This window comes from Gracilinanus agilis, chromosome 4 (genome assembly GCF_016433145.1).
Source record: "Gracilinanus agilis isolate LMUSP501 chromosome 4, AgileGrace, whole genome shotgun sequence".
Taxonomy (NCBI): Eukaryota; Metazoa; Chordata; class Mammalia; order Didelphimorphia; family Didelphidae; genus Gracilinanus; species Gracilinanus agilis.
In genome coordinates, this window is record NC_058133.1 from 288844893 (window position 1) to 288871990 (window position 27098).

The 27098-nt window shown below is 39.6% G+C and overlaps 1 protein-coding gene across 1 annotated transcript in view; it reads right to left on the reverse strand.

The window, feature by feature from the left end:
* Positions 1-26011, reverse strand: part of TRAM2 (translocation associated membrane protein 2) — a 33769-nt gene extending 7758 nt beyond the window's left edge. Inside the window, exons 1-4 of the mRNA XM_044673385.1 lie at positions 25952-26011; positions 13365-13474; positions 11897-12013; positions 634-692 (exon numbers count right to left, since the gene is read on the reverse strand). Of these exons, the coding sequence (XP_044529320.1) occupies positions 634-692; positions 11897-12013; positions 13365-13474; positions 25952-25964 (299 nt within the window). The 5' untranslated portion in view covers positions 25965-26011. The remainder of the gene's footprint in view (positions 1-633; positions 693-11896; positions 12014-13364; positions 13475-25951) is intronic.
* Between the last annotated feature and the right edge of the window lie 1087 nt (positions 26012-27098).

Genomic DNA, 27098 nt, shown 5'->3' on the forward strand with positions numbered 1-27098 from the left:
TTTAGTAGCTTGCCTGTGGTCACACAGCTAGTAAATGTCAATGGTAGGATTTGAACCTGGGTCTTCCCAACTCCAGATCTGGTACTTTAACCACTCTGCCAGGTTGAAGCTTTTATTACTGTGATAGGACTTGTATCTGCTAGCATAGCCTTGAGCCTTTTGGGGGCAGGGCTTTAGAGGAAATGAGTGATAAAGGATCAGTAATGCAGAGAAAAAGAAATTCATGAAAGACCAAATAAGGGGAAAAATGTACTTATGCTATAAAAGGAAGGATAGAGATAAAAATCAACTGACTAAGGGATCCCCCAAGGAGCAGTGTCAAGTTTGGAGGCCTTTATGTACATATCTGCCTAATATGTTTTGGGTGAAGTTATTTCTAGGAGCAGGGAAAGACCCTTCACATTTAGAAGGCCAGGAATCGCCTTTATCCTCAAAACATATTTGTAAAAAATAATTTATTTTCAACATATAATGCCAATAATTTATCTCCAACAACACATTAAAGAGCCAGGGGTATGCATGATCCATTTTAAGTCCCCATTGGCCTGGGAACTCTTCTAGCAATTTCCTCATAGAAGAAACTAGTGGACTAGCAAAATATTGCCCTGAGTACTGGGTCATGGGAATACTTACGGGAGATATACATGAGGGTAGTTCTCCCAGAGACTTCTTGGATTTGTTAAGTATCCTTCCTACAGGGGGAAATAAAAGGCAAGTATTAGAGAAACAAACCTGAAAATACTGTAGGGGTCATTTCTGCTTCTGATGGCCACATTCCACTGGAAAAATTAAGAGGCCCATTTCACTTTTCATACCACCACCCTTGTGGTAACAGAAATCTTAGTTCTTTTCTTTCCAAATGACTTGAGAATTTTACTCCTCTCCTAGGATTCCTGAGATCTACTACATGTCTGAGGAGGATCTGAACCCAGGTCTTCCTGACCCAAGCCAAGGTCCTCTCTACTACACAACCTAGCTGCCTCAGTGTTATATGGTGTATATAATAGACAAGAGATCTCCCTTTGGAGCCAAGAAGACCACAGTGCAAGTACACTGGATTAGGAATAACGGTAATAGAAGGTCAAGAGGGTTTAGTGAGAAGATTATATCAGTGATCTTTAATTCTTAGCCTCAATATGCAGACAAACTCAAGAATACAAAGATGATGCTACTGAATCTTGGTTAATAGGATATTTATCCTTAATAATTTTCACTAGCCTTTCCCAAAAATTATAGAATTGGAGTTAGAAGGGAACCCAAAAGTCATCTGGCCCAAAGTGTCCCTGAAAAAAAGGATACCCCTCCTTCAATATACCCAATTGATAGTCTTCTAGCCTTTGTTTAAAGACCTCAATGAAGGTGATCCAATTGCTTTCCAAGGTAGCTTGTGTTTTACTTTGGCACAGCATTATATACCAAGACTACTGGAATATTAAGAAAAAGCCTACAAAATCTCTTTATAACTCCCATCTAAAGTTCCTGATTCTGCCCTCTGGGGTCAAATAGAACAAGTCTAAACTTTTTTCTACATAAAAGTCCTTTGGCTATTCAGTCAGCATTCACAAAAATCCTAAGTCTTCTCTTCCTCAGACTAAATATCACTAGTGCCCTTGATGAGTCTTCATTTTACAGGCACTTGAAGTCTTCGTGTGGGAAACAAACTTATTACCTTTCTTTCATTAGCAAAATATTCCAACCAACAGAATGAATGAGAAGGCAGCATGGCATAGAAAAGCCAGTGACAGATTCAGAATCAGGGAGACCTGGGTTTAAATCTCACCTTGTCAAATACCAGGTGTATGGCCCTAGTCAAGTCACAATTTCTTTCTTCCTTAAAAAAAAAAGTCTTACTTTCTGTCTTAGTAATAACTCTAAAATATAAGGGCAATGATTAGGTAAAAAAGATTAAATTATTTGCCCAGGGGTAGGAAGTCACTTAACTTCTATGCCTTGGTTTCTTTGTAAAATAGAGACAAGAACACCTGCTGTACATAGTGCACTGCTGATGTGAGGCTCAAAAAAAGAGTTGTGAAAAATTCTAAAGTGCTATAAAAATGTCAATTTTATTATGTATAATAACCAGTGAACACAATATGAATAAAACAATGACATCCAGGTCATTTGGGAAAAGAGCAACCTTCAGACCATCTGTAGCCACCTGTTCAAGAGCCTTTTAGAAGAGTTGAGGGACAATGATTATGACTGGTAGAGGTTATATTTCAGAATAGGGATAAAGGGAAACCGATTCAGAGCTCTTTGTATCAATATCCCTTGATTTGAGTTTTCTTAGAAGAGGTGCCATGGGTATGCATGTTTTCTTTCTTTTTTTCCTTTTCAAAAGCTTCCCTTCAGTCAAATTTATAAAAAATCAAGTCATTCCCCAATCGACAAATGGTCAAGGGACATGATTAGGCAGTTTTCACACGATGAAATCAAAACTATCAATAAACACATGAAAAAGTGTTCTAAATCCTTCCTGATTAGAGAAATGCAAATTAAAACAACTCTGATAACATAGCAGATTGACCAATATGCCAGCAAAGGAAAGTGATAAATGTTGGAGGGGATGTGGCAAAATTGGGACACTAATACCCTGCTGGTGGAGTTGTGAATTGGTCCAACTATTCTGGAGGGCAATTTGGAACTATGCACAAAGGGCTTTAAAAGACTGACTGCCCTCTGATCCAGCCATAGCACTACTGGGTTTATATTCCAAAGAGATAAGGAAAAAAAAAACTTGTACAAAAATATTTATAGCCACGCTCTTTGTGGTGGCAAAAAAAAATTGGAAAATGCGGGGGTGTCCCTCAATTGGGAATGGCTGAACAAATTGTGGTATCTTTTGGTGATGGAATATCATTGTGCTGAAAGGAATAATGAACTAAGGAATTCCATGTGAACTGGAAAGACCTCCAGGAATTGATGCAGAGCAAAAGGAGCAGAATCAGGAGAACATTGTACACAGAGACTGATATATTATGGCACAATTGAATGAAACAGACTTTTCTACTAGCAGCAATGCAATGACCCAGTACAATCCACAAGAACTTATGAGAAAGAATGCTATCCACATCCAGAGAAAGAACTGTGGAAACGGAAATGCATTAGAAAAACATATGATCAATCACACAGTTTGATAGGGTTATGATTAGGGTTTTGATGTTAAAGAATTGCTCTACTGCAAATATGAGTAAAATGAAAATAGGCTTTGAACAATGATACATGTATAACCAGTGGAACTGCTTATTGGATTTGGGAGGGGGGAGGAAAAAGAAGGGGTGGGGAGCAGAATCATGAATCACGTAACTATGGAAAAATATTCTAAAAACCCTAACCTTCTGTCTTAAGAATTAATACTCTTAATTCTAAGGAAGAAGACCAGTAAGGGTCAAGCAGTGGGGATTAAGTGACTTGCCCAGTCACACAGGTAGGAAATATCTGATGCCAGGATTGAATCCAGGTCCTCTAGATTCCAAGTCTGGTTCTCTATCCACTGAGCCACCTAACTGCCCCTAGCATGTTTTCTTTATAAAAAATTTTGGAGAGGTAGGAATTGGGGAGTAGAAAGTGAGCTCCCTAAAGATAGGAACGGAGATAATAATATATATGTGTGTGTATATAACACACACATATAATTTTCATGCCTTAGTTCCTATACTTATAAAACAGGGATAAAATCTCCAAGACTTGGAAACTAGTAGTCACTTACTAGGTGCTGAACAAGACCCCTTTCTCATCAAGTTAGGAAGTTTTAAAATGGAGGAGACTGTAGAAATTATTTAGTCCAACTTTCTAATTTTGCAAAGAGGCAACTCAGGCCCAGGTTATTCAAGAAGACATTTATTAAATGCATACAATCAGGGTAATTTTTTTTTTGAGGGGGAAAAGCACTAAGCAGTGGAAAACTAAGGAAAGGCTTCATGTAAAATGATGCTTCAACTCAGGTTTGAAGAAAAGTAGGAATTCTGAGAGGCAGGAGGAAGGAAAAAGCCTTCCAGGCCTGGGGGCAGCTTGTGTAGAGACAAAAAATAGCATGGAGTATGTGAACATGGAGTATGAGGAACAATGAAAAGATCAGTTTAGGTGGCCCAAAGACTGTATGAAGGGGAGTGACAAATAGCTAATGAAGCTGGCCAAAGAGGTCATAGTGAAATTGTACAAGGTTTTAAAAGTTCAACATCCTAGAGATAACATTTGTTCAGTGGAGAAAGCCTATGCTGAGGCAAAATCCTTCTGGCAGCCACATGGACAGATTGGAGGGGAGGGAGACAAGACAGAGACACCAGTTATTAGGATGCTCTTGCCAATAGCTAGGTGAAAGATGACAGCACCACTCCTGGAATTGGGAGGCCGAAGTTCAAACTCGGCCTTGGAATCTTCCTAACCTTAGGACCCTGGACAAGACACCTAATTTCAATGGCTTAGCCCTTATGGCTCTTCTGTCTTAAAAATGATACAAAGCCAGAAAGGGAGAGAGGAAGGGAAGAAGGAAGGCAGAAAAGAAGAAAGGGTCCTCAATGGGAGAAAGATTCTGGAGACAGAATCAACAATATTTGGCAACTGGAGATATGGGAATAGGGAGTGTCGGGAATTGAGGATGACTCTAAGGTTGCAAAAATCAAGTGAATGTTGAAGTTAAATAATTTATCCAAGGTTGAGCCAAGAGTCCATCTGTGTCACTCCCCACCCATGCCTCACAGTCTCTTTCTTCCTTTAAGACATGGCAAAAAAAAACATTTTCTGTGTGAATCCTTTCCTAATTCCCCCCTCAACTATTGTTATCCCCAAAACCAACTTGTATTTCACTATGTTATCTGTACATATGTATGCATTCATGGACTTATTAACAGCATATTTTAAGTTATCCATAATTTTATATGTATTTGCTCTCTGGACCATTAGAACATAAGCTCATTGTGAATAGGAATTGTTTACATTCTTTGTATTTGTATTTGCAGCACCTAGCACAGTGCCAAGCACACCATAAGAACTTTATAAATAATTGTCGACTAACAGTTAGTTAGAAGCATAGCCAGAACAAAAACTCAGGTCTTGCTTTCCCATCTAGTGTTTTGTTTTTTCATTGTAATATATTGTCCCTCCATCAATTCCATACTCCCTAAAAAAAACTACTGGAATTGATTCTAAGTATTGGTTCCAAAGCAGAAGAGCAGTAAAGGCTATACAATGGGTGTTAAGTGACTTGCTCAGGATCACACAGCTAGGAAGTGTCTGAGGCCAGAATTGAACACAGCACCTCCCATCTCTAGGCCTGGCTCATTTGAGTATTTGTGTATCTCACATTTCCCTTGTGCTATTGCCATTCTGCAACTAGGCAGTACAGTGGATAGAGTGCTGGGCCTGGAGTCAGGAAGATCAGACCTCAAATGTGACTTCAGATCCTTAACTAGTTTTGTGACCCTGGGAAAGTCACTTTACCCTGTTTGCCTCAGTTTCCTCATCTGTCAAATAAGCTGGAGAAGGAAATGGCAAACCACCCCAGTATCTTTGCCAAGAAAATTTCAAATAGGGTCATAAAGAAATGACAAAAAAAAAAAAAAAAAAGTACCAGACCAGAAGGTCAATTGCCTGGTTCTGTTTTAGCAAATCAGATCAGAACGATACATAGAGTTAATGGAGGAAGGGAAGGAATGAGGGCCTCTGCAGAAAACCAGTGTCTAAAGGTAGGGAAGGAATAGAACTATCTTCCTTTTTTTTTAACCCCAGAGTTCTCAGGAGCAGTTCATTCTAAAAGATCACACTCACAACCCTTCCTGACTTAGGCCTCCCCTCCTCACCAGGCCCACCATAGGAGAGCCTGGGGAGGCTTTGTCTCTGTGGCGGATCTATGCTCCACACCCACATTCTCTACCTTAGTCACCTCAGTGCACTTCCTGACAATTGTGTCCTGAAATGCCAGCCTGCAGCCTCCCTCCAAGAAGGGTGGGAAGCCTCTAACTCGTTTCAGGGTGGGGAAAACCCCCCAAGGAGGTGAGATAGACTTTCTACAGGAAGTGGTACTGTAACAAAAATGTTATTTATGGATCTGTCTGTGGAAATCCACTGTGAAGGAGGGATTCCTGCCCTAGAAAGAATGGCCAAGTGAGGACAGAAAGCCTGGAGGGAAATCTGAAGTCATGCACAGGATCTTTACATGTTAAATGCAAACTCTCTTCAGCTTAGTGCCCTGTTTGCTCAGGAAACAAAGCTACAGAAACTCTGAAACCAACAAAGAGATCTCAACAGGAAAAATGCTGCCTGATTGCAAAGGGGGAGCCCATCCAGTCCACTAGGTCTGGAACTTGGGAGGCAGAAAGAGGGGGTGGAGGGGGAAGGAGAGGATAAGCGGGAGCCAGAGAAGAAATGACTCATGGGTTGGTGAGTGAGCAGGCTTTTCCAAAGAGCTGGCCAAACAGCTGCCTGAGGAGGAATGGTCACATGCCTTAGGAGCCCAAGGGGTTAATAACTTCAGAGGCTGCCACTGCAGACAGCACAAGGGAGTGGGGGCCTTCGGGAGGATGCCCTTAGCTAGCTGTGGTCTGCAGACCTTAATCTTCTCTGCAAACAGCCAGTCAGATTGGCCAACCCTCTGAAGTTGTTCCCTACTTTATAAAGGTTTAGCTAAATGGGCCTAAATTAGAATTTCCCCACCTTCTCCCAATAAGTACTTACTTCCCCCCACCCCCTTTAGGAACAAAGAAAATACTTGAACTTGGCCCATCACTTGTTGAACTCATATTCACTATAAGATATATAATGGCCCCTGAAATATAGCCCTAGGAAACTAAAAGCCTAAGATAATGAAGTGAGTCACAACCATTATTAACTCCTTTTCTAAATAAATCTTGGGATATATTTTTATTCATCAATTACAATGTAATGACTTTAGAAGTTATGTGAGCAAACAAGCCCTGAAGAAATGTGTGTTTTATAGATAGAGGACCTGGATTGGAATTCTAACTCTAAAACCTAATTCTTGTGCAATTTCACTCCTAGTCTCGGTTTCTTCATTACTAAAATAGGGAGGTTGGATTAGATGGCCTCTGAGGTAGCATCTAGCTCTAAATCAGTGATTCCCAAAGTGGGCGCCACCGCCCCCTGGTGGGTGCTGCAGTGATCCAGAATAGCGGTGATGGCCACAGGTGCATTTATCTTTCCTATTAATTGCTATTACAATTTAAAAAATTAATTTCCATGGCGCTATGTAATATTTTTTTATGGAAAGGGGGCGGTAGGCCAAAAAAGTTTGGGAACCACTGCTCTAAATCTATGATCTGATCCTTTAATTCTCTTGATCTCGCTTTCTTCATCTATAAAATGATGACATCCATAGGGATCAAGGATTTAAAGCTGAGACATCCCAGAGGCCATCAATCTCAACCCTTTAATTTTATAGATGAGGAAACTGAGGCCTAGAGAGGTTAAAGTATTTGCTTGGGATCACAGAGCTAGGAAGTGTCTGAAGGTGAAGCTAGTTCTTCTTGACTCTTAAGGCCAGACCTCTATCCAATCTACCATACCGCCTAATGATGAAGACAACATAGATGATTCCTGAGCCCCCTTCCAATTCAAATATCCAAAGCTATGAGCTCTCTAGGCTTCAGTTTTTTCATCTATAAAATGGGGGGGAGGGGGAAGGGTTGATCTCTGGGTTCCCTCCAATTCTGAATCCATGGCCCAAGAGAACACTTTTAGAGAAAAGAAGGGCTTTCACTGCCCTTTGAAATTTTTTTCCTTAAAAGTCAATGAAAAAAACTGGAAGGAAGACCAAACAGAAACTTCAACTTAGTTGTTAATAAGTTGGGAATGGTTAGCCATTTTTTCTCTAAGTTAGAATAATATTATTTAAAAACTAATTGCTTTTTACTTCTGAACTGGAAACTAAGGAATGCCCAAAAACAGGAGAATGTCTGAACAAATAGGAATGTAATTATAGTAGTGTACCATCAAGAATAATGAGAGAGACAGCTTCAGAGAAACCTGGGAAGACCTGTATGAACTGATTCAAAGTCAAGTAAGCAGACCAGGAGAATAATTTATACAATAATAACATTCAACATAACAGAGACAAACAACTTTATAAACTTTAAAAATTCTGATCAATGGAAAAACCAACTAAGACTCCACATGACAGATCATGAAGCAAATACCTACTCACAGACTCAGGGTGATAGCTTCAAGATACAGAATGAGACAATTCATTTTTAGACAAGGGCAAGGTGGGAATTGTTTTTTGTGACTATATATACTATGTATATCTGTTACAAGGGTTTTATTTTTCTTTTGAGAGGGGGTTTTGGTAAGGAAAGAAAACATGTTAATTAATCGAACAATAAAAAGCAAAGAGATAACTGATTTCTTCTCCACATTAGTAGATGTTTCTTAATATCCTAAAAAAATAATTCCAGAGTACTGGTCTGGTAAAAACACTTCACATTTCTGCTTTCCTTGGGTACTGGTGCCCCTGGCATTTTTTCCCTGAGAGGAATCGTAACTCTTTGGGCCTGCTTCCTGCAGAGTGTTAAGTAGAAAAGAAGAATGTTGGCCTCCACCCTGATAAAAGGCAGTCTGGAGCTTCCCAAAAGAAAAAATGCTTTCTGTCCCCCAATTAATCACTATTGCTACTGTTTAATAGAATCCTTATGGGAGGAAGAAGGAATCCCTGAAGAGGGTGATGTGAAGAAGACAATGATGAAAATGGCCAAACATTTCACTTACTCCAAGGGTTTAAAAAAAAATCATCCTAAGTTTGGCCTCTAAACCCAGTCTAAAAGTGTCCCTTTGTGGGAGAGGGCATGAAGAAGGGAGGAGAAGAACGTCTGGGTGGTGTCTGAAGAAAAAATGTGATTCAGAGCAATGAGGCAACACTTTGTAAGAAAATAGAGGGGCCGCCCCTCCTCCACTGCACAGCTCCAGTGGCCGGTTCTCACATGCATGTGAAATGCTTTCCACAATGCTCACGGCCAGACCCTGGGCCCTCTAAACCCCAGTGTGAGCAGAATAGTAAGTGGCAATGGAGGGTCTGCCATTCACAAGGGCCTGAATAACAGAGGGGCCTTCCTAGTCCCCTCCAATACCTGAGGTGGTTGAGTCAGTGGCTTTTCTGTTTTTATCAACATAAAAGAGGAACATTTTGGTTCTAGCCCCTGTGGATCTGGGCTGTCCTTCAGAACTGAGAAGGTTCCTCATGTGCAGGGGTCGGCAACCTTTTTGGCCGTGAGAGCCATAAACGCCACATTTTTTAAAATGTAATTTCGTGAGAGCCATACAGTGCTCACAGTGCGCGCTCCTGTAACAGCGCCTGAAAAAAAATTGACTTTATGGCTCCTGCAGAAAGAGCCATATCTGGCCCTCAAGAGCCAGATGTGGCTTGAGAGCCCTACGTTGCCGACCCCTGCTCATGTGGCTAAAAGACATCCAGGGAGGCAACACTCAGAGGTGGCTGGGTAGATACAGAATTGGACCTGGAGCCAGGAAGATCTGAGTTCAAATCAGGCCTCAGACACTACCAACTATGTGACCCTGGGCTAGTTACCTAATCTCTGACTGTAAAATAGGAATGAAGATAGCTACTACCTAGTAGAGTTGCTGTAAGGATCAAATGAGATACTTGAAAAGTGCTTACTTGGCACAGCAGCTAGCACAAGAGCAGACATGAGAAAAATCCTTCTTCCTTTCCTTCTCTGTCACCAGAGAAAAGAAGGGTGATGTAGTGGAAAGAGTCTATGTGGAGGCCGAGAACCTGGGTCTGCATCCCAGCTCTTCTTACTCCCCACGTGGCCACAGATGAAGCACTGGAGCACTGTGGCCTGTTTCCAATACTTGTAGAATGATTCTAAGATTCCCTTGGGCTCTTCCTGGAGGAGCCCAAGCCCACAGGCCCATCCCTCAGGGCTGGCTCCCTCTGAATGAGGGCTATTCACAGCTCCCCAAAGTGGGCCATTACTGGCCAGGCCTTGGGAGGATGGATGCCACTTGACGGGGCTCATTTGTTGTACTGAAATGCCCCTGTATCCCCAAGCCCTTCTGTTTAGGAGAGAGGCCACACTTCTTGGGTGCTTGATCCAGCAACCTCAGTCTATTTGCTGTTCTATGATAAACATTTCTATGTTCTATGATAACATTTATTCCTCTCCCATCTCCATGCTCCCATGGCTAGAATGTTTTTCTTTGAGCCTCCAGGCTTCCTTTTAGACTCAGGTCAAAGTCTTCCATCTAACAGAATCTTTCCTGACTCTCCCCCTTATGTTACCTTCTATCTCCTCTAGGTGTATCTTTTATGTGCCCAATTTACGTGTTATCTACCAACAGGAACTTAGTAGACTCTGGGAGGGACTGTTTTTGCTATTCTATGTAACTCCAGTTTTTAGCACATTGCCCGGGAAGTAGTAATGCCTTTAATAATGCTTGTTGACCAACTACCCTTAAACATTTGGCTTGTGGAAAGCCTTCATGCAGTTGATAATTGTGCTCTTCCTCATCAACCAAAGTGCTTATTAGGCACATAGTACATATCAGGCACTGGGAATACAACTGGAATGAAACAACCCCAGTGGATTTCAATATAGTGTATGCTGTTTCAATGTGGTCTATTTCTCAAATAAATGGCCCATCACATATAGCTGTTTCAGCAATAAGAATGTTTGTGGGGTTGAATTTTTCATAAAGAGATCTGATCTGTTAGCATCACTACAAAGGGCTGGAAATAAGCAATTGACTCCATCTATGATGGGTAAGACACTGACCTCCTGGACCACGTTTGTCCCCTTCCTATGACTGTCACAGAAATACTGTTAAGCTAAAAGGCAATTCCACCCATTACACATATTAAGCACTTACTGCATGTAAAGCTAGAACCCAGAAATATTTGCCATGTGCCATGCACTGTGTAGATGCCAAGAACTCAATGAAGAAAACTGATGAAGATGAAGAATCTCAAAATCTGAAGCAGTGAGGTGACCTAGAACTACAATGTAAGCCCTGGCCCTCAAGAAGCTTATTCTCTAAAAGGGTAGGAAAAAAACCTTCACAAGTAGCCATGACATAAGGAAGAATGTGAAGCAAAAGTCCAAAGTGAGGAATTTTAGGTAGGAGAGATCACTCTCAGCTGGGAAGGGAGAGGAAGTCACAGGATGAGGAATTCAGGACCTGGACCCAATTGGAAGAATTTGAGCAGGCAGAGGTGGGCAGGAAGTCCATTGCAGGCATGATGCTGACAGAATGAACAAAGGCCCAGAGACAAAGGACAGGACAAGAATGGGAAATGATGGATGTCCCAGTAAGTCTAGAATGAATGGGAAAGGGAGGTCAGAGGGAGTGATGTAGCTAAGTGGAGGACTTTGAATGCCAAAAGGATGCAGTCACGCAAGAGCACATTTGTATTCTAGGCAAAAAAAAGTGTTTTTAGTTCTAGGAAGAAAGTACCTCAGGACATCAAGTGTAGATTAGTTTCTTCTATTCTGCTAAGAACTTTGTAATTACAGTAGGGCTTATTCCCGGTTTTGCTTTCAGAAGATTCAGTTACCCACAGTCCACAGGAAAGCACCAGAGGTCTGCCACCAAGAGTGGTCTGCCCCAAGGGTGGTATCTTCTGTTTTCACATCCACTTTTTTAGGCTGTTGTGTTTATTTGTTGTTTGGTTGGTGTAGGGAATGCAGAGCAAAGGAGCAGAATTGAGGAAGGAGAGAACATACATATGGGGTCATCAAGAGTTTCCTTACATCAATGATTTCAGCTATCAATGGTAGGTATTGGAACACATCCCCTATAGATAAAGGGCCCTACTGTATTTTTATTAGCTCTTCAAATGCTGCCTGCATGTTCCACTCAGCCTTGACCACCCTTTAATAAAAGGCTAACAATTGGAGCCATCTAATGAAGACTGTGAGCCACTCACCGTCACAACAACATACAAGCACCAGACCAAGGAGCTGAGATGAAAGGCTACCAGCTGTCCAGATTCATTGAACTTGCTGTGTTTGACCTTGGAGAGATGAAGCCTCCTGCTGATTTTCTAAAGGAAAAAAGAAAAACAAGCACATACAACTTTCATCTCCTTTCCACAAAATACTAATAAAAAAAAGTCCAAAGCAAGTCTTGATTCAAGCACCGACTTGAGATGTATTCAGTAAATCTCTGCTAGGTACACTTGACAAATATGCTATACCAGGCCATACCAAGCATCTTGGGGGGATCTAGACCGATTTGTTTAGAAACAGGAAAATAAATAACTCTCCATCCTCAAACTGATAAAAACCTACGTCATGTTTTTTTCTCATACTCCTCTTCTTTCTACTAAGCATATACTAAGAATATTTACATACTTGGCCCTGAAGAAGAGATGGGAAAATATACCTCCCCCTTCCTTCTTTGCTGAAGCAGGAGATTGTGGGTACAGAATATAGTCTATATTGGCTCACTTGGTTGATGTGTTGGTTTTATTGGAATGCTTCAATCCAACAAATTCTCCTTCTTTTTTGTTACAATGGGATGGCTCTCAGGTCAGGGGAGGTGGGAAGGCACATATTTGGAAATGAGAGTGATATAACAACAAAAGATGGCTATGATAACCATATAAACAAAAGCCCTTTGGGGTCTTCAATTTTTAAATGTTAAGTATGAGAATCACTGATTTAGACCAACCTCTCATTTTACAGATGAGGAAACTGACACTAAAGTTAAAGTTGTTCCCAAGTCCCAAAGCTACTAAGAAAGTTTTAGTCAGGTGAAACATGAACCCAGGTCTTGGCTTACAGTCCAGCACTGATTATGCTACAATGATCTGCTAACTTGAAGGGACCATAAAATAGATATATACTAGCAATGTGACCAAGAGGAGTCACTTAACCCTGCTTTCCTCAGTATCCTCATCTGTAAAAAGAGCTGGAGAAGGAAATGGCAAATCACTCCAGTATCTTTGCCAAGAAAACCCCCAGGGTCATAAAAAGTCACGACACAGCTAATATGACAGAACAAAGACAAATAAGATGGAAAAGAGACAGGTAATTTTAGAAGGGAAGTAGCAGGCCTGTGTACATCTGCACCAAAGCAATCAAGAGAATAACTTCTTGGTGAGAATGATGGAATAAGATGGGAAACAGGCTTTTGTTTTTGCTGTACTTGGATAGAATAATCCGGGACCACTAAATAAACTTATCTACCATGGTCATGGGCCTGCAGAACTAAATGATTGCAACACTCACACAGAAAGATGGGTAGCAGGGTGTGTGCATGTGGTAATGGGGAGGTGCCACTGGGGCGGGAATCTAATTTAAATTTGTCTAGCTTCAACCCAGGTAGAAAGTACTGAGTCTGAACTGAACCAAGCACCAAAAGTCAGAGCCCCAGGGATGGGTAACACTTACATCTAAGATGTACTCCTGTACCACAGCATGCAGGATGATAGTGATGAAGATGTAAAACAAGATGGTGACCAGATCCTTCAGCCCATAGCGATACTGAACAGTCTCATTTTCTGTGGAAGGAACAGGAAACAAGTCAGCAAGCATGGTTCTTGGCCTGCTAGGCTCAGGGGAATCCTAAGGATCATGATTTAAGTTTCCTTAGAAGAACTTGTTATCCTGTTCAGTCTCAGTCTTGTTCTTTAAGCAATGTGCATTCTGGAAAAGGGTAGTGATTCCAGGTTAGTGGTTAAATATGAATTCCAAGATGGCCACCAGAGATTTGCAAGGATGGCCTTCTGGGAAATAAAAACTGAGCTCTCCAGAGCTATTCCAAGTTACAATAGTCATCAGTTACCTTCATTACAGTCCAACAGAATCAACCAAGGTAGTCCTTGTGTCATGACTATGTACCTATTAAGGTAGATGGACCCAGCAGCACAGAATTTTCCAAGTGGAAGGACCACCAACTGGGGAACAGCTGAACCATTGTGCTGTAAGAAAGAAATGTAAAGCCCACAGCCCTCTTGAGTGCAGCCTGGATCAGATTAAAATGTAATTGGGAAATGTTTTAACAAAATAAATAAAAATGCAATATACATTAAAAACAAAAACAAAAGAATGAAAGGAATCTCAGAAGTCACTGAGTCCAAATCATGATGATGACAATAATAAAAATAGCTGGCAATTCTATAGTACCTACTATGTACCAGGCACTGTGCTAAGTGCGTTATAATACCTCATTTAATCTTCATAATGACCCTGAGAGGCAGATATGATAACTTTTATTTTACATTTGAGGAAACTGAGGCAAATGGGGGTTAATTGACTTGCTTAGAGTTACATAGTAAGCAAATAGAGACCACTACAACATATTTCTGATTGAAAATTAGAACCTGTTATACCATACCTCTACCCACCCCAATCCTCATCACCACTGTCCTCATTCCACACCCCCACCACACACCCCCAACTACATACTGAAAGTCCATTCACTTTTGGAGAGCTCTAATTGTTAGGAAGTTTTTGCTGCTGGCACTATGCCTAAATTTGCCTCTGTGCAATTTCCACCCATGTAGTCCTCTGGGTGCTTCCCTCTGGGGACAAACAGAACAAGTTTAGTCCCCTCAAGCCCCAGGAGCACCTAACACTGTAGCACTTTTGCTGTCCCTTGTGCTGGGAAATGACTCATTTTCATAGTCTGGCTGCAAGTCAGACTGGTTCCTGAGATTTGGTCTCCTGGTTCTTTACTGTCTTTCTGTAAATGGACATGATGGCACTAACCTACTGGAAGAGCATCAAATCTGAGAGTTTCTTAATTTAATCTTTCCTAAGAGCCAAATTTTATTTATTCTTCCTACCCCCTCCCCCATTGGGAAAAATAAAACAAATTTCTGAAATAAATATGCATAACACTAAAGAAAATAAATTCCTACATTGTCTATGACCAAAAATATCTTATGAAACACCTTGAAATTTGTCATCTCTGGGTCAAAGGTGGGTAGCATGTATCATCTCTCCCCTGGAATCATGGTTGCTCACTGCATTAATAAAGAGTTCTTAAGGCTTTTGAACTTGTCTGTCTTCACAATGCTAACGCTTTATATAAAGTTTTTTCCTGGTCCTGCTCATTTCACCCTGTATCAGTTCATTCAAGTCTTTTCAGGTTTCTCTGAAGCCACTCCTCTTCTCATTTCTCATAGTACAAGAGCATACTATTTCATTCCTATACAGTCAGGTTCCCTTATCCTGGGCCAACGGTCTGTTCTGAAAGTGCAGGAAGCCTGCCCCTGCTGTACTGTGGTATCTGTTTAGCCATTCCTGGGCTGATGGAAGGACCTGTAATGAATTCATTCCATAATTTCCTCTTTTCACTGTTACCCATAACAAGCACCGATAGTCAGGATAAAGGTAGCATCAACCACCAACAAAGAGAGAAGAAAACTTAATAAGGACATAACTTGTTGCAGAATGAGAGAGAGAGAGAGAGGGACAGACAGACAGACAGACAGAGAGTGTACATATGTATATATTGGGGGGAGTGACATGAAGGGAGACAACAAGTTCATAGTCTCAGAACCTAGTGCTGTGGTGGGCACATTGCAGGTATTTAATGATATTTTAATGAATGTATTTTATTCAATTTTCCCTTTTCCCACCAAAAGGATAAATTTCTTCTGATGTCCCATTTTTTCCCAGCAGATTCCTAGAAATATGATTTTCTTCAAACCTGAAAGCACTTCATAAAAGAAAAAGGGAGAATGGGAAGGGAGAAAGGCTGGATTTAGGAGTCAGGCCATCTTAGCTCTAGTCCCTAGTTCTGCTCTTTACTGGGTACCACATAGGGCAAGTCATCTGATCTCTCAAATCTGAAAAGATCCTCTCTTCTATAAAATAGAGCTATTAATCTGTTTGCACTAACTATACCCCAGAGTTGTTATAGGGCTCAAAAGAAAAAGCATAAAAAAAAAATACTGTCAGACAGGAAGAATTGATTAGTCTTGCTGAACAGCTTCTGTCCCCACCTTTCTTTTTTTATTCTGTTACAGTCAGTAAACATTAAGGACCAATTATTATATGCCACTAAAAACTTGAGATACAAAGTTTAGATAAAGACTTTTTTTAAAAAATCCTTACCTTCTGTCTTAGAATAAGTACTTTGTATTGGTTTCAAGGCAAAAAAAGTGGTAAGGGATAGGCAATTGGGGTTAAATGACTCTTCTGGGGGTCACAGATAGGAAGTGTCAATCCAGACTTGAACTCAGGTTCTCCCAACTCCAGGCCTGGCTTTCTATCCACTGACCCACCAACCTGCTCCAATTAACTTTTTTTTTTATTTTATCTTTTATTACTATGAACTTAATAAGCATCAACATGAACACTTTCACATTCAAAGGACATCAAAAGAAAAATATACATTATTTATACAAGAGTCATCTATGGGTGCTTATATTATACAGGGGAAAACAGCATATGAATAGTTAGGCCCACAAAAAAGTTGGCTGCCTGGAAAGAGAAGAAGAGGGGGAAAGAACAGTTTGAAATGATAATGATAATAAAATTTAAAAAAGACAAAATGCAGAAGAAATACTCTAAGCACTACAAACACTAAATGTATGATGTTTTTATTCTTAGTCAATTCAATAAACATTTATTAAGTACCTACTATGTTCCAGGCACTATGAAGCAGAGGAACTCAACTCTACTGGGGGATATAACATGTTAACAAGCAAATACAAGATGATCTGAGGACCTGGGAGCATCAGGAAAAGTTTCCCATAGATGGTAAACCTTTGACTGATTCTAAGAGGTAGAAATGAGGATGAAAAGCATTCTACATCTGAGGAACAGACTATCCAAAGGTGAAGGAAGGAAGACAGAGTAGGCATTTAATAAAAACCCATTCATTCATTCACATTGACTCATTTGGCTGAAATAAAAAGTATAAGGTGAATGGTATGAAGTATCTACTAGCTAGCAAGGTGAGATATGGAGTAGATGAACAATTAACAAGATTTAGCACCTGACTATATGTGGAAGGATGAGGGAGAGAGAAAAGGTTAAGGAAGACTGGGGATGGGGAAACTGGGGGTCTGAAAAACATACCATTGGTCTGAAACCCAGAAAAACTGGACGATATTCAGAGCCAAGGGTACTGTATGTAATCCATGAAAATTCAGTCTAATATCCATATACAGGATTGTTGAAGTTGCCTTTTCACCCCTTCCTAACAAAGTACTTTCTAGGGACCACTCTACAAAAACAAGGAGGTAGGATCTTTTTTTCTTCTCCCTCAAGTGCCCTCCTAGCTTCCTGTAGTCAAGGGCCTTTGTTTCCCTATATTTAGTTTCTACCTCCCCAAATCTCTTCTACCCTGTCCACATGATCAGCTGGTCCTACTTCTAAGCTGCCCTTCTCCCATCTCTTCTTTAACCCTGCCCCCATCATTTATTAGTAAAAAGTGACCCTTTATCCTATTTCCCCCTCCAAGCAGTAACAGTGAGCAGAATCCAAGGAGAAAACTCAAAACTCCCAGGCAAATCCAGGTAGATTACATCTATTGCTTCTCCTTATCTTCAGAGGCCTGTCATTCTATCAAAGAGGAGAATTAAATTAGTCTGGCACAATTTGTTTTTCATAAGCCATTCTAGCTGCTCCTTACTCAAGGCACTATGCCTTCTTACAAGGCCCTCAGATAGACTGATCATCTCATCTGCTTTGTCTATTCCCAGGCATTGGAGTTCTTTTTTTTAATTACCACTAATTCTGTACCTTATATTAGTGACAGCTCTTGATCTTCCAAGGCTATACCTCTGTTCTCCACAAGTTCTCAGAAAGAACAGTTAGTGGCTAAGCATTCATTTATACACTTGTACATGAATATTCTTCTCGAATGGGTGAGTCATTTAACCTCCTAATTCTCAAAATGTGTTTTTTTCCCCTTTCCTCATCTCTTAAAATGAGGAGGTGGGATGTAAATTTGACCTCTAAGGTCCATTTCAGGTCTAATACTCCATGAGTCCTATCTCCAAAGGTCTTATGAGGCATGTCCATAGGCTTTTCTGATTTGCACCCACTTAGCTTGGAAAATACTCTTCTCCCATTATCTTCCCTGTTCTTAATCTTCCCCCCTCCTCCCTCCATTCTACTTAGCCAAAGAGGGAAATGAATGAGCTTTCTACAGAGATTACTACATGCCAGTTACTGAGCTAAGCACTTTACAAACATTATCTCATTTGAAATGAAACAGTCTCTATAAATGGCATTCCCCTCCTTTTAAAGGAGAGTTCTAATCATAGCACATACTAGGCACTTAATGCTTAATCATTGATTTAGAATTAGAAAGGATCTTTTGAAATCATTTAGTCCATAACAATTTACTGATTACAAACAAAAAGGTGGAATTGAACATTCAAAACAAAAACAAAGACCAACCTTACCTTCTGTCTTAGAATTCTAAGGCAGAAGAGTGGTAAGGACTAGGCACCTGAGGTTAAGTAACTTGCCCTAGGTCACATAGCTAGGTCATGTCTGAGGCTGAATTTGAATCCAGGACCCTGGCCTGGTGCTCGTATCCACTGTGCTACCTAGCTGCCCTACCTTCCACCCTTCTTTATAGGAACAGGGAGAGAGAAAGATCTATCTTCTGGTGTAGAACCCAATATAATATGCTGTCAGTCTTGGTTGACATGTTGCTGAAGTCTTTCCCCACTCCTTTTTTGTTCTTTGTTACAACGGATGGCTCTCTGGGAAAGGACAGAAGGCTATAATCTGTAAACTTGAGTAATATTAAAAAAAGAATTAATCAAAATGTTTTAAAGAGAACTCACCTAGTCAAGACTCTTTATTTACAAACTGCTGAACAGATTATCAAAAAGAACATGTCTGAGAGTCAAAAGATCTGGGTTCAAATACTAACACCAATGCTTATAAGATGTGTGACTTTGGGTAAATCACTAAACTTCTCTAGGTCTTAATTCCTCTTTTATAAAATGAAAATAACACATGCCTTAATTATCTGGGGCAAGGAATGAAAACACTCTACAAATCCTCAGACTACAACAGATATATTATGATATATGTATTTAGTGGTTGGATGTAGAAGGCCTTGATACATCTTTTTAAATGAATGATTAAGGAAACTAAGCTCAAATAGGTGAAATATCTCATCTCTCACTTAAGGATTCTGTACTTTTCAGGTCAAAGAGTTAATAACTAGTGGGACTGGGACTCAACCACTGATTTTCCTGATTCGGTCCAGTATTTTTTCCACCACTTTAAAGTCCCCATAAGTGGGTAACACTTTCTAGTTATATTTTAGCCTTAAAAGATTGCTTTCCCCCTTCAGTTTTTCTAATCTTGCTTCTACACAAAGTCTCCCCATTTGAGAGGATCCAGAGATTTGATATTTTGGTTCTGCCACTAGCAACCCAGTGATCTTAGCCACATCACTTAAATCTGTATCCAGTTTCTCATTCTTTAGAAAGCAAGGGCCTTGAGGGAAAAGACTGCTTTATTTTGGCTGTTTAGTAGCATCTAGTACTTGACTGACATATATAGGGTGCTTAGTAAATCCTTAACAAATCTATTATGAAGTGTGAATCAAACTTTGTCTATCAATCAACAACTTTTAATTTAATCAATCAAAACTGAAACACCCCTATTTAGCACTTTGTTAGCCATCAAGTAAGAGAATTCACAAGTTACTTAAGAGTTCACACCATCAGAAACTCAATCAGTCAGGAAGCACTTGGTCCTTTACCCTGGGGGAAAAGGAGAGAGTAGAAAACTCCCAAACCTCTTAGCTAAAATTCAGGCTACATTCTGAAGGTTTACCTACAAAAAATGTGTTTTATTTTGCCTAAAATAGAAAGTTTTTGCTTTCTCCAGTTGTCCCTCCTAAATTTAATCTCAGGTTAAGGCTTTTCACACCCTCCACTCAAAGGCTAATTGATTAGGGTGTGCCTGTACTTACACAATTTTCTTATCTGAAGTCTCTAGAAGACCCTATCTACTAGCTTTGTGAAACCCTAACCCCTATCCAGTAATGCCACCTACTGACAAAAAGTAGAATTGCAAGAAATTTTAATAATTTGATTGAAAAATACTATATAGGTGACTGATTTTTAACAGCATAGTCCAAATTGGGAAAATGCTGTTACTTGTCTATCTAAAATGGCTCATGATCACAGATCTTATAGAGAACTGTTCTAAAGCAGTCAAAGATTATTTTAAAACCAACTGCCAGAACTGGCCTAGTATGGACCTTGAAGAATTGCCAATAATGTGCTACATACTCTTAGTACATGTACACACACACACACACACACACACACACAAACTCTATGCAAAGTCTATTCTACTTTGATCAGCTTTCCTCCCTGACTTTTTTTCTTTCTCAGGAGCTGCTGCTGCTATCCACCTGATTCTGCTTTTTGTTCCCCACTCTCCCCCTGAAACTTGGTTTACAGAGCACAAAAAGCACTCCATTTGCAGAGAGATTCCAATCTTTAGAGTAGACACAAGCATCAAAGTCCCTAAGACAACACTAGATTTCCCAGTGGCAAGCAATTATTGGGAAGGCTCACTCAGAGCCATCAAGGAAGAGACAAAAGGCTTCCATTGAAAGGGGCTTTCAAACCTCCAGCTGGAATGTCTATCTGGGGTCCCTTTCATAGGCAATATTCCATTCTAGGAGGAGCTACAGAAACTTTGAAACCTGGCAAAGTTCTGGTGCAAAAGGTACCCAAAATCTTGCTAAAAGAACACCTGATAAAAACCATCTTGACCTGACACAGCTAGTAATGACAGCTTAACTCCTGGGCTTCCACAGTTCGGTTGGTTTTTTGTTTTAGAATGGGTATTCTTTGTTACTCTAGATTAACTGCAAAATAAGCATTATTAATTGATGGAGATCCTCCTCCCTCTCTGTTCTTTCATCAAGGAGAGACAGGAGAGAGACAGCCAGCTAGGAGACTAGAGAGAGGGATGGAAGAGAGAAGGAGAGATCGAGGGAAAAGAGGGAGAGACAAAGAAAAGAGAGTAAGGAGGCAGAGAGCTGCTCAGATGGTATTTACACCTGTGATCACAGCTAAAATATTTCTTTCAAATACTTTCCTGTGAAAATTCATTCATTACTGAATTTGATTCGGTATTTCCTCCCTCCCTCCAAATAACATTCTCACAAAAATAAAGGAGAACACTGGCTCTCATTTTTTAGGATAGGTTCTACTGTCAGATATTATTCTTTAGTCTAGAGGAAAATACTTATCTGGAAGGCTAATAGAGCTCCCATTCAAGGAAGTTGCAATCCCACAGACCAGCTGTTTTTAATGAGGTCAAGACACATCAATCACTATTCTTACCATCTGCATTTTATAAGAACCCAAAGGTTGAATGACCTGCCCAAAGTCACACAGAAAATCAAGGGGGTCAGTCAGTGCCACATCCTCCAGTGCTTGGACTATTTCTGGGTCTATGTTCTGAACCAGAAATAGGCAGGCAAAATCACTAGGGCTTAGGACCCCAGATGTAGCAGTACCAGAAGAATCTATATTTGATTAATTCTAGAACTAGAGTTCTATATATTTTTAACCATGATCCTAGAGAATGGGGCTTTTCAATCTTTTTTTTTTTTTTTTAGAGACAGAGTACACCTTGCCAAAATTAGAAATTGCTCAAGATTGGATTCGGAGATGGATGACACAGAAACTCACCTATGATGACCTCAGAAACTCCTTAGTATATATAGTAAGGATTTGCTATACATGCCTAGATCTACCATTTTAAGACCTTGTACCTTTTCTCCTCCCTCTCTTTTTTACCTAGGATCAACTTTCCTACCTAACAGATTTGAATCCTGCAAATTTCTATCTTGGGGCATGGTCAGGTTGGGAAGAATGGGACAGGGGGAGGCAAAGAAGTGGAAGGAAATACCCCACCCACATTGATCGACCTGCCCAGCTTAGTTACCCAGTCTTCGCTGTAGTCCTCTGAAAGGGGGGGATGTGGATTCTTTTTTAAACTAGAAGAAGAGAGAAATAGGGGGGAAAACCTTATGAAAAGCATCTATGTTCTAGCAGTTTAAAATTTTTCAATGAGTCTAGTCCAGTGATGGGCAAACTTTTTAAAGAGGGGACCAAAGGAAATGAAATGCTCATCTGTCAGTCTGTTTTTAAGGCAACTCTTTTGACATTTCATTGTATTGTATCCTACTCATTATATTCGTCAGATTAGGAATAATTTCGCATGGCTGGATAGAAAATTTCAGGGGGCCACATCTGGCCTGCAGGGCCATAGTTTGCCCATCACTGGTCTAGTCTATGACTGTTATCTCATGGGGACCTCTCTAGCAATGCAGATTGTAACCCATACATACTAACTCAACCAGTGGACCTATAGCCCGTTTCCTCATATAAATCCTCTCTTGATTTACCAGGAACCTCCCTTTCAATTTTTTAATATGCTTGGATACCAATGAAGCATGACAGACTGTCCACTGGTTGTCCCTTATTCTCACCAAAAGATAGGCCTTTTCTGGTCCTCCAGCCCTCCAATAACATTTTTATAAGCCTCTTATCTTATCTATGGGATGCAGCCAAAGCAGTACTCAAGGGGAAATTTATATCATTGAGTGCATATATTAACAAATTAGGGAGGGCAGAGGTCAATGAATTGGGCATGCAAATTAAAAAAACTAGAAAGAGAACAAATTAAAAATCATCAGATAAGTACTAAATTAGAGATCCTAAAAATTAAAGGAGAAATTAATAAAATAAAAAGTGAAAGAACTATTGAATTAATAAATAAAACCAGAAGCTGGTACTTCGAAAAAAAACAAATAAAATAGACAAAGTATTTGTTAATCTTAAAAAAAAAAAAGGAAAGAAGAAAACCAAATTAACAGTATCAAAGATGAAAAGGGAATGAAGAGGAAATTAAGGCAATCATTAAAGACTATTTTGCCCAATTATATGGCAAGAAATAGAATACTTAAATAATCCCATATCAGAAAAAGAAATTGAACAAACCATCAAAGAACTCCCTAAGAAAAAGAAAAAACCCACAGGGCCAGAAGGATTCTACAAGTGAATTCTATCAAACATTTAAAGAACAATTAATTCCAATATGACACAAACTATTTGACAAAATAAGCAAAGAAGGAGTTCCACCAAATTCCTTTTATGACACAAATATGATCCTGATCCCAAAGCCAGATAGATCAAAAACAGAGAAAGAAAACTACAGACCAATCTCCCTAATGAACATAGATACAAAAATCTTAAACAGAATACTAGCAAAAAGACTCCAGCAAGTGATCATGAGGGTTATTCATTACAGTCAGGTGGGATTTATACCAGGAATGCAAGGATGTTTCAATATTAGGAAAACCATCCACATAATTGACCATATTAACAAGCAAATCAACAAAAACCACATGATTATCTTCTTAATAGATGCAGAAAAAGCCTTTGCAAAATGCAACACTCATTCGTATTGAAAACACTAGAAAGTATAGGAATAAAAGGACCTTTCCTAAAAGTAATAAACAGTATATATTTAAAACCATCAACATACATCATCTGCAATGAAATAATCAACAACTTTAGCAAAGTTGCAGGATACAAAATAAACCCACATAAATCATCAGCATTTCTATATATTTTTAACACATCCTGACAGCAAGAGTTAGAGAAATTCCATTTAAAATCACCCTAGACCAATGATAGGCAAACTATAACCTTGGGGCCAGATTGGGGGGTGGGGGAGGTGGGGGAGGCTGAAATGTTCTATCTGGCTGCAGGATATTATTCCTAATCTGCCGAATACAATGAGTAGGATACAATACAATGAGAAACTTCAAAAGAGTTGCCTTAGAAACAGACTGACAGATAAGCATTTCCTTTCCTTTGGCAACCCTCTTTAAAAAGTTTGCCCATCACTGCCCTAGACAATATAAAATACTTAGGAATCTATTTGCCAAGACAAACACAGGAATTATATGAACACAACAACAAAACACTTTCCACAATTAAAACTAGATCTAAACAATTGGAAAAACATTAATTGCTCATGAGTAGGATGAGATAAAAATGACAATCATACCCAAATTAACTTACTTATTCAGTGCCATACTTATCAAACTACCAAGAAACTTTTTTACTGAATTAGAAAAAAACTATAACAAAGTTCATTTGAAGAACAAAAGATCAAGAATATCAAGGGAAATAATGAAAAAAAAAATGTGAAGGAAGGTGGCCTAGCAGTACCAGATATTAAACTATACTATAAAGCAGTGGTCATCAAAACAATATGGTACTGGCTAAGAGACAGAAGGGAGGATCAGTGGAATAGACTTGGGGTAAATGACCTCAACAAGACAGTGTATGATAAACCCAAAGATCCTAGCTTTTGGGACAAAAATCCACCATTTGACAAAAACTGCTGGGAAAATTGGAAAAGAGTATGGGAGAGAATAGGTATAGATCAACTTAACCCCCATTGCCTAGTCCTTACCATTCTTCTTACAGCCCTCTTTCCCTGTCTCTCTCTCTCTCTTTTGAATTATTTTGTTTCTACTTATGTGTGTATATGTTCTATTTTCCTTGAGGAATGTAACCTCCTTGAGGGCAGGGGCTGTTTTCTTTTCATCCTGATAATCCTAGTGCCTACCATAAAACAAACACACAATGAATGGAGAATTAAACAGAATTCTCTTTTGTCTCATTTCTACTATCTACCTGACCTCCCTAAGGGCGTGATCACCTACAAGAATGAATTCAGGAGCCCTTGGTTTATGAGATGGTGGTGACAAGAGAACACTGAGACAGGACCAAAGAAGGTATGGACCATTGTGCCCTATATGAAAAGTGATGTTCCAGATAGGGTCCATGACCATGAATGCAGGTAGCTCATTGGAAATCAAAACATCTCCACTGCTTAATATCCATAAAAATGATAGTAGCTAACATTTATATATACCTTTAATGTTAGCAATTAGTTCATTTGCAATAAAAAAACCGAATTCAGCAATTGTGTAATCAAAAAAAAGTTGCAAGGCCCACTCTTAGTCATAGGTGGAAGGAATTGATTTGATAATAGTTTGATAAAAAAGTGATCATTTTATTCAACAATTATTAAATTCCTATTACATATTACAATCAACAAGGTAAACATCCAGTAAATAGTGGCTGTGCTCTCCCCCCTCCCCTTTTTTTAAACCCTTACCTTCCGTCTTGGAGTCAATACTGTGTATTGGCTCCAAGGCAGAAGAGTGGTAAGGGCTAGGCAATGGGGGTCAAGTGACTTGCCCAGGGTCACACAGCTGGGAAGTGTCTGAGGCCAGATTTGAACCTAGGACCTTCTGTCTCTAGGCCTGGCTCTCAATCCAATGAGCTACCTAGCTGCCCCCCCCCACCTTTTTTTAGGACCAGGGGTGTCGGCTATATTCTTTGAGCACAATGTTAAAAGACATGCTCAAAAAAGGCAAGTAGCAACCCTATTTTATAATCAGTCTCAGGTAGCCAAGCTGTGGCAGCCTTCCCCATGGTTCCATAAAATGTCAAAAGCTGGGGACTTATTTATTTTACAATGTATTCTCAGTACAGGATTCTGTCCCCTAGTCCACAATACCTGCTTACAAATCAGGGTAGAATAACACTACTTTTTTTATCAATGATAATTAAAAATGTGGAAGCCACACTGAAAAAAAGATCAATGATACTGATGGCTTGATATCCTGTCTGTAACACAGATCAACTGCAGAGGCTTTGGAGAAAGGAAGCAAAGCATCTGACTGGGCAACGATGTACAATGAGAATGAGGAAAATGTTAAATGTAACCCAACAGATGCTGACATTTTATCATTACTACTTATCTGTAGAAAGGTGCACAATGTTGAATTTAAAATTGAATTCAAATGTATGAAAGGGTCATGGGGAACAGAAGTTGGGAAAGAGAGCAAAGGGGAAAAAAAAAAAGAATAAAGAAATGGTCAAACATTAAGCATTTGAAAGGAATACAGCTAGGTGAAGAGAAGGAGCTTTTCTTACCTGATGAGGGCATGCTAATGTTATACTGAGGTAAAATAAATAGGAAGGCAGTCTTGGCTGTGACCTATGGAAAGAAAGAAAAACAAAAGATGAGATTTTTCTCATCTTTGACATATGCAAAGCAGCAGCCCATGGCATTCATCTCTGTCTCATTTTAGGTTCAGTCTCTGCTGAGTAACACACATGAGGGTAGAACTAGTATCAATTTGTACCCAATTCTCATATTCTATTATAGGAAATCCCTGGGATAAAGAACTGATAGGAGATTTATAAATGTGGGTGATTGGGAGAGGAAGAGGTCATCACCATTTTTAACTAAGTCTGGGATCTCACTGTCCCTGATACCCAACCTAGAGAAGCCCAATCCAGCTATCTTAATTTTTATAAGTAGCTTAATTTGGGAAAGAGTCAAGCTGTTATATACAAGGATTTTTCTTTTAAGTTTCTACCTCATTTACAAACTGTCCTATCTCAAAAAAACTAAAAGTTGTCTAGTACCTGTCCAACTATACTCATCCCAGTGGACCTCCCAATATTTCATTTGGGAGAATTCTATGGCAAAGTAGAATTAAACATGTATTATTAAGTGATGACTTACTAGTCATATAAAATAATATTATATAGAATATTTAATAGGAGAGGTGAATTTAAACTCTGATCTTTCTGATTTCAGACCCTGTGCTCTATTTCACTTGGCTACCTACTTACCTTCAATGGCAGCCCCTTTTTATGTTCTCCCAGTCCCTAATAGGGCAAATCTAAGGCGTCTCCCAACAAGAATCCCTAGAATGGGTTCTTTTGGGGAAAAAAGTATAGACCCTCCTTGTTGGAAAGTCTTAAGATTCTTCTAAGAAAAGATGAAAGTTTAGCTATAATCTTGGCCAGAGGCAGGGGAATGGACTAACAGACTTCCAGGGGCCTTTGGATCATAAAACTACAAAATGATAAGTTCAAATTTATATAGCACTTTTAAGGTTCATACTGTACACATGTAATCTTATTTGATCTCATGACCCAGTGGGATGGGTATCCTTATTAAACCTCTTTTTACAGACAGGGCTATTGAAGCCAGAAAGGTTGGAGAACAACAACAATATGTACCAGGCACTGTGCTAAATGGTTTATAATTATTATCTCATTTGACGAC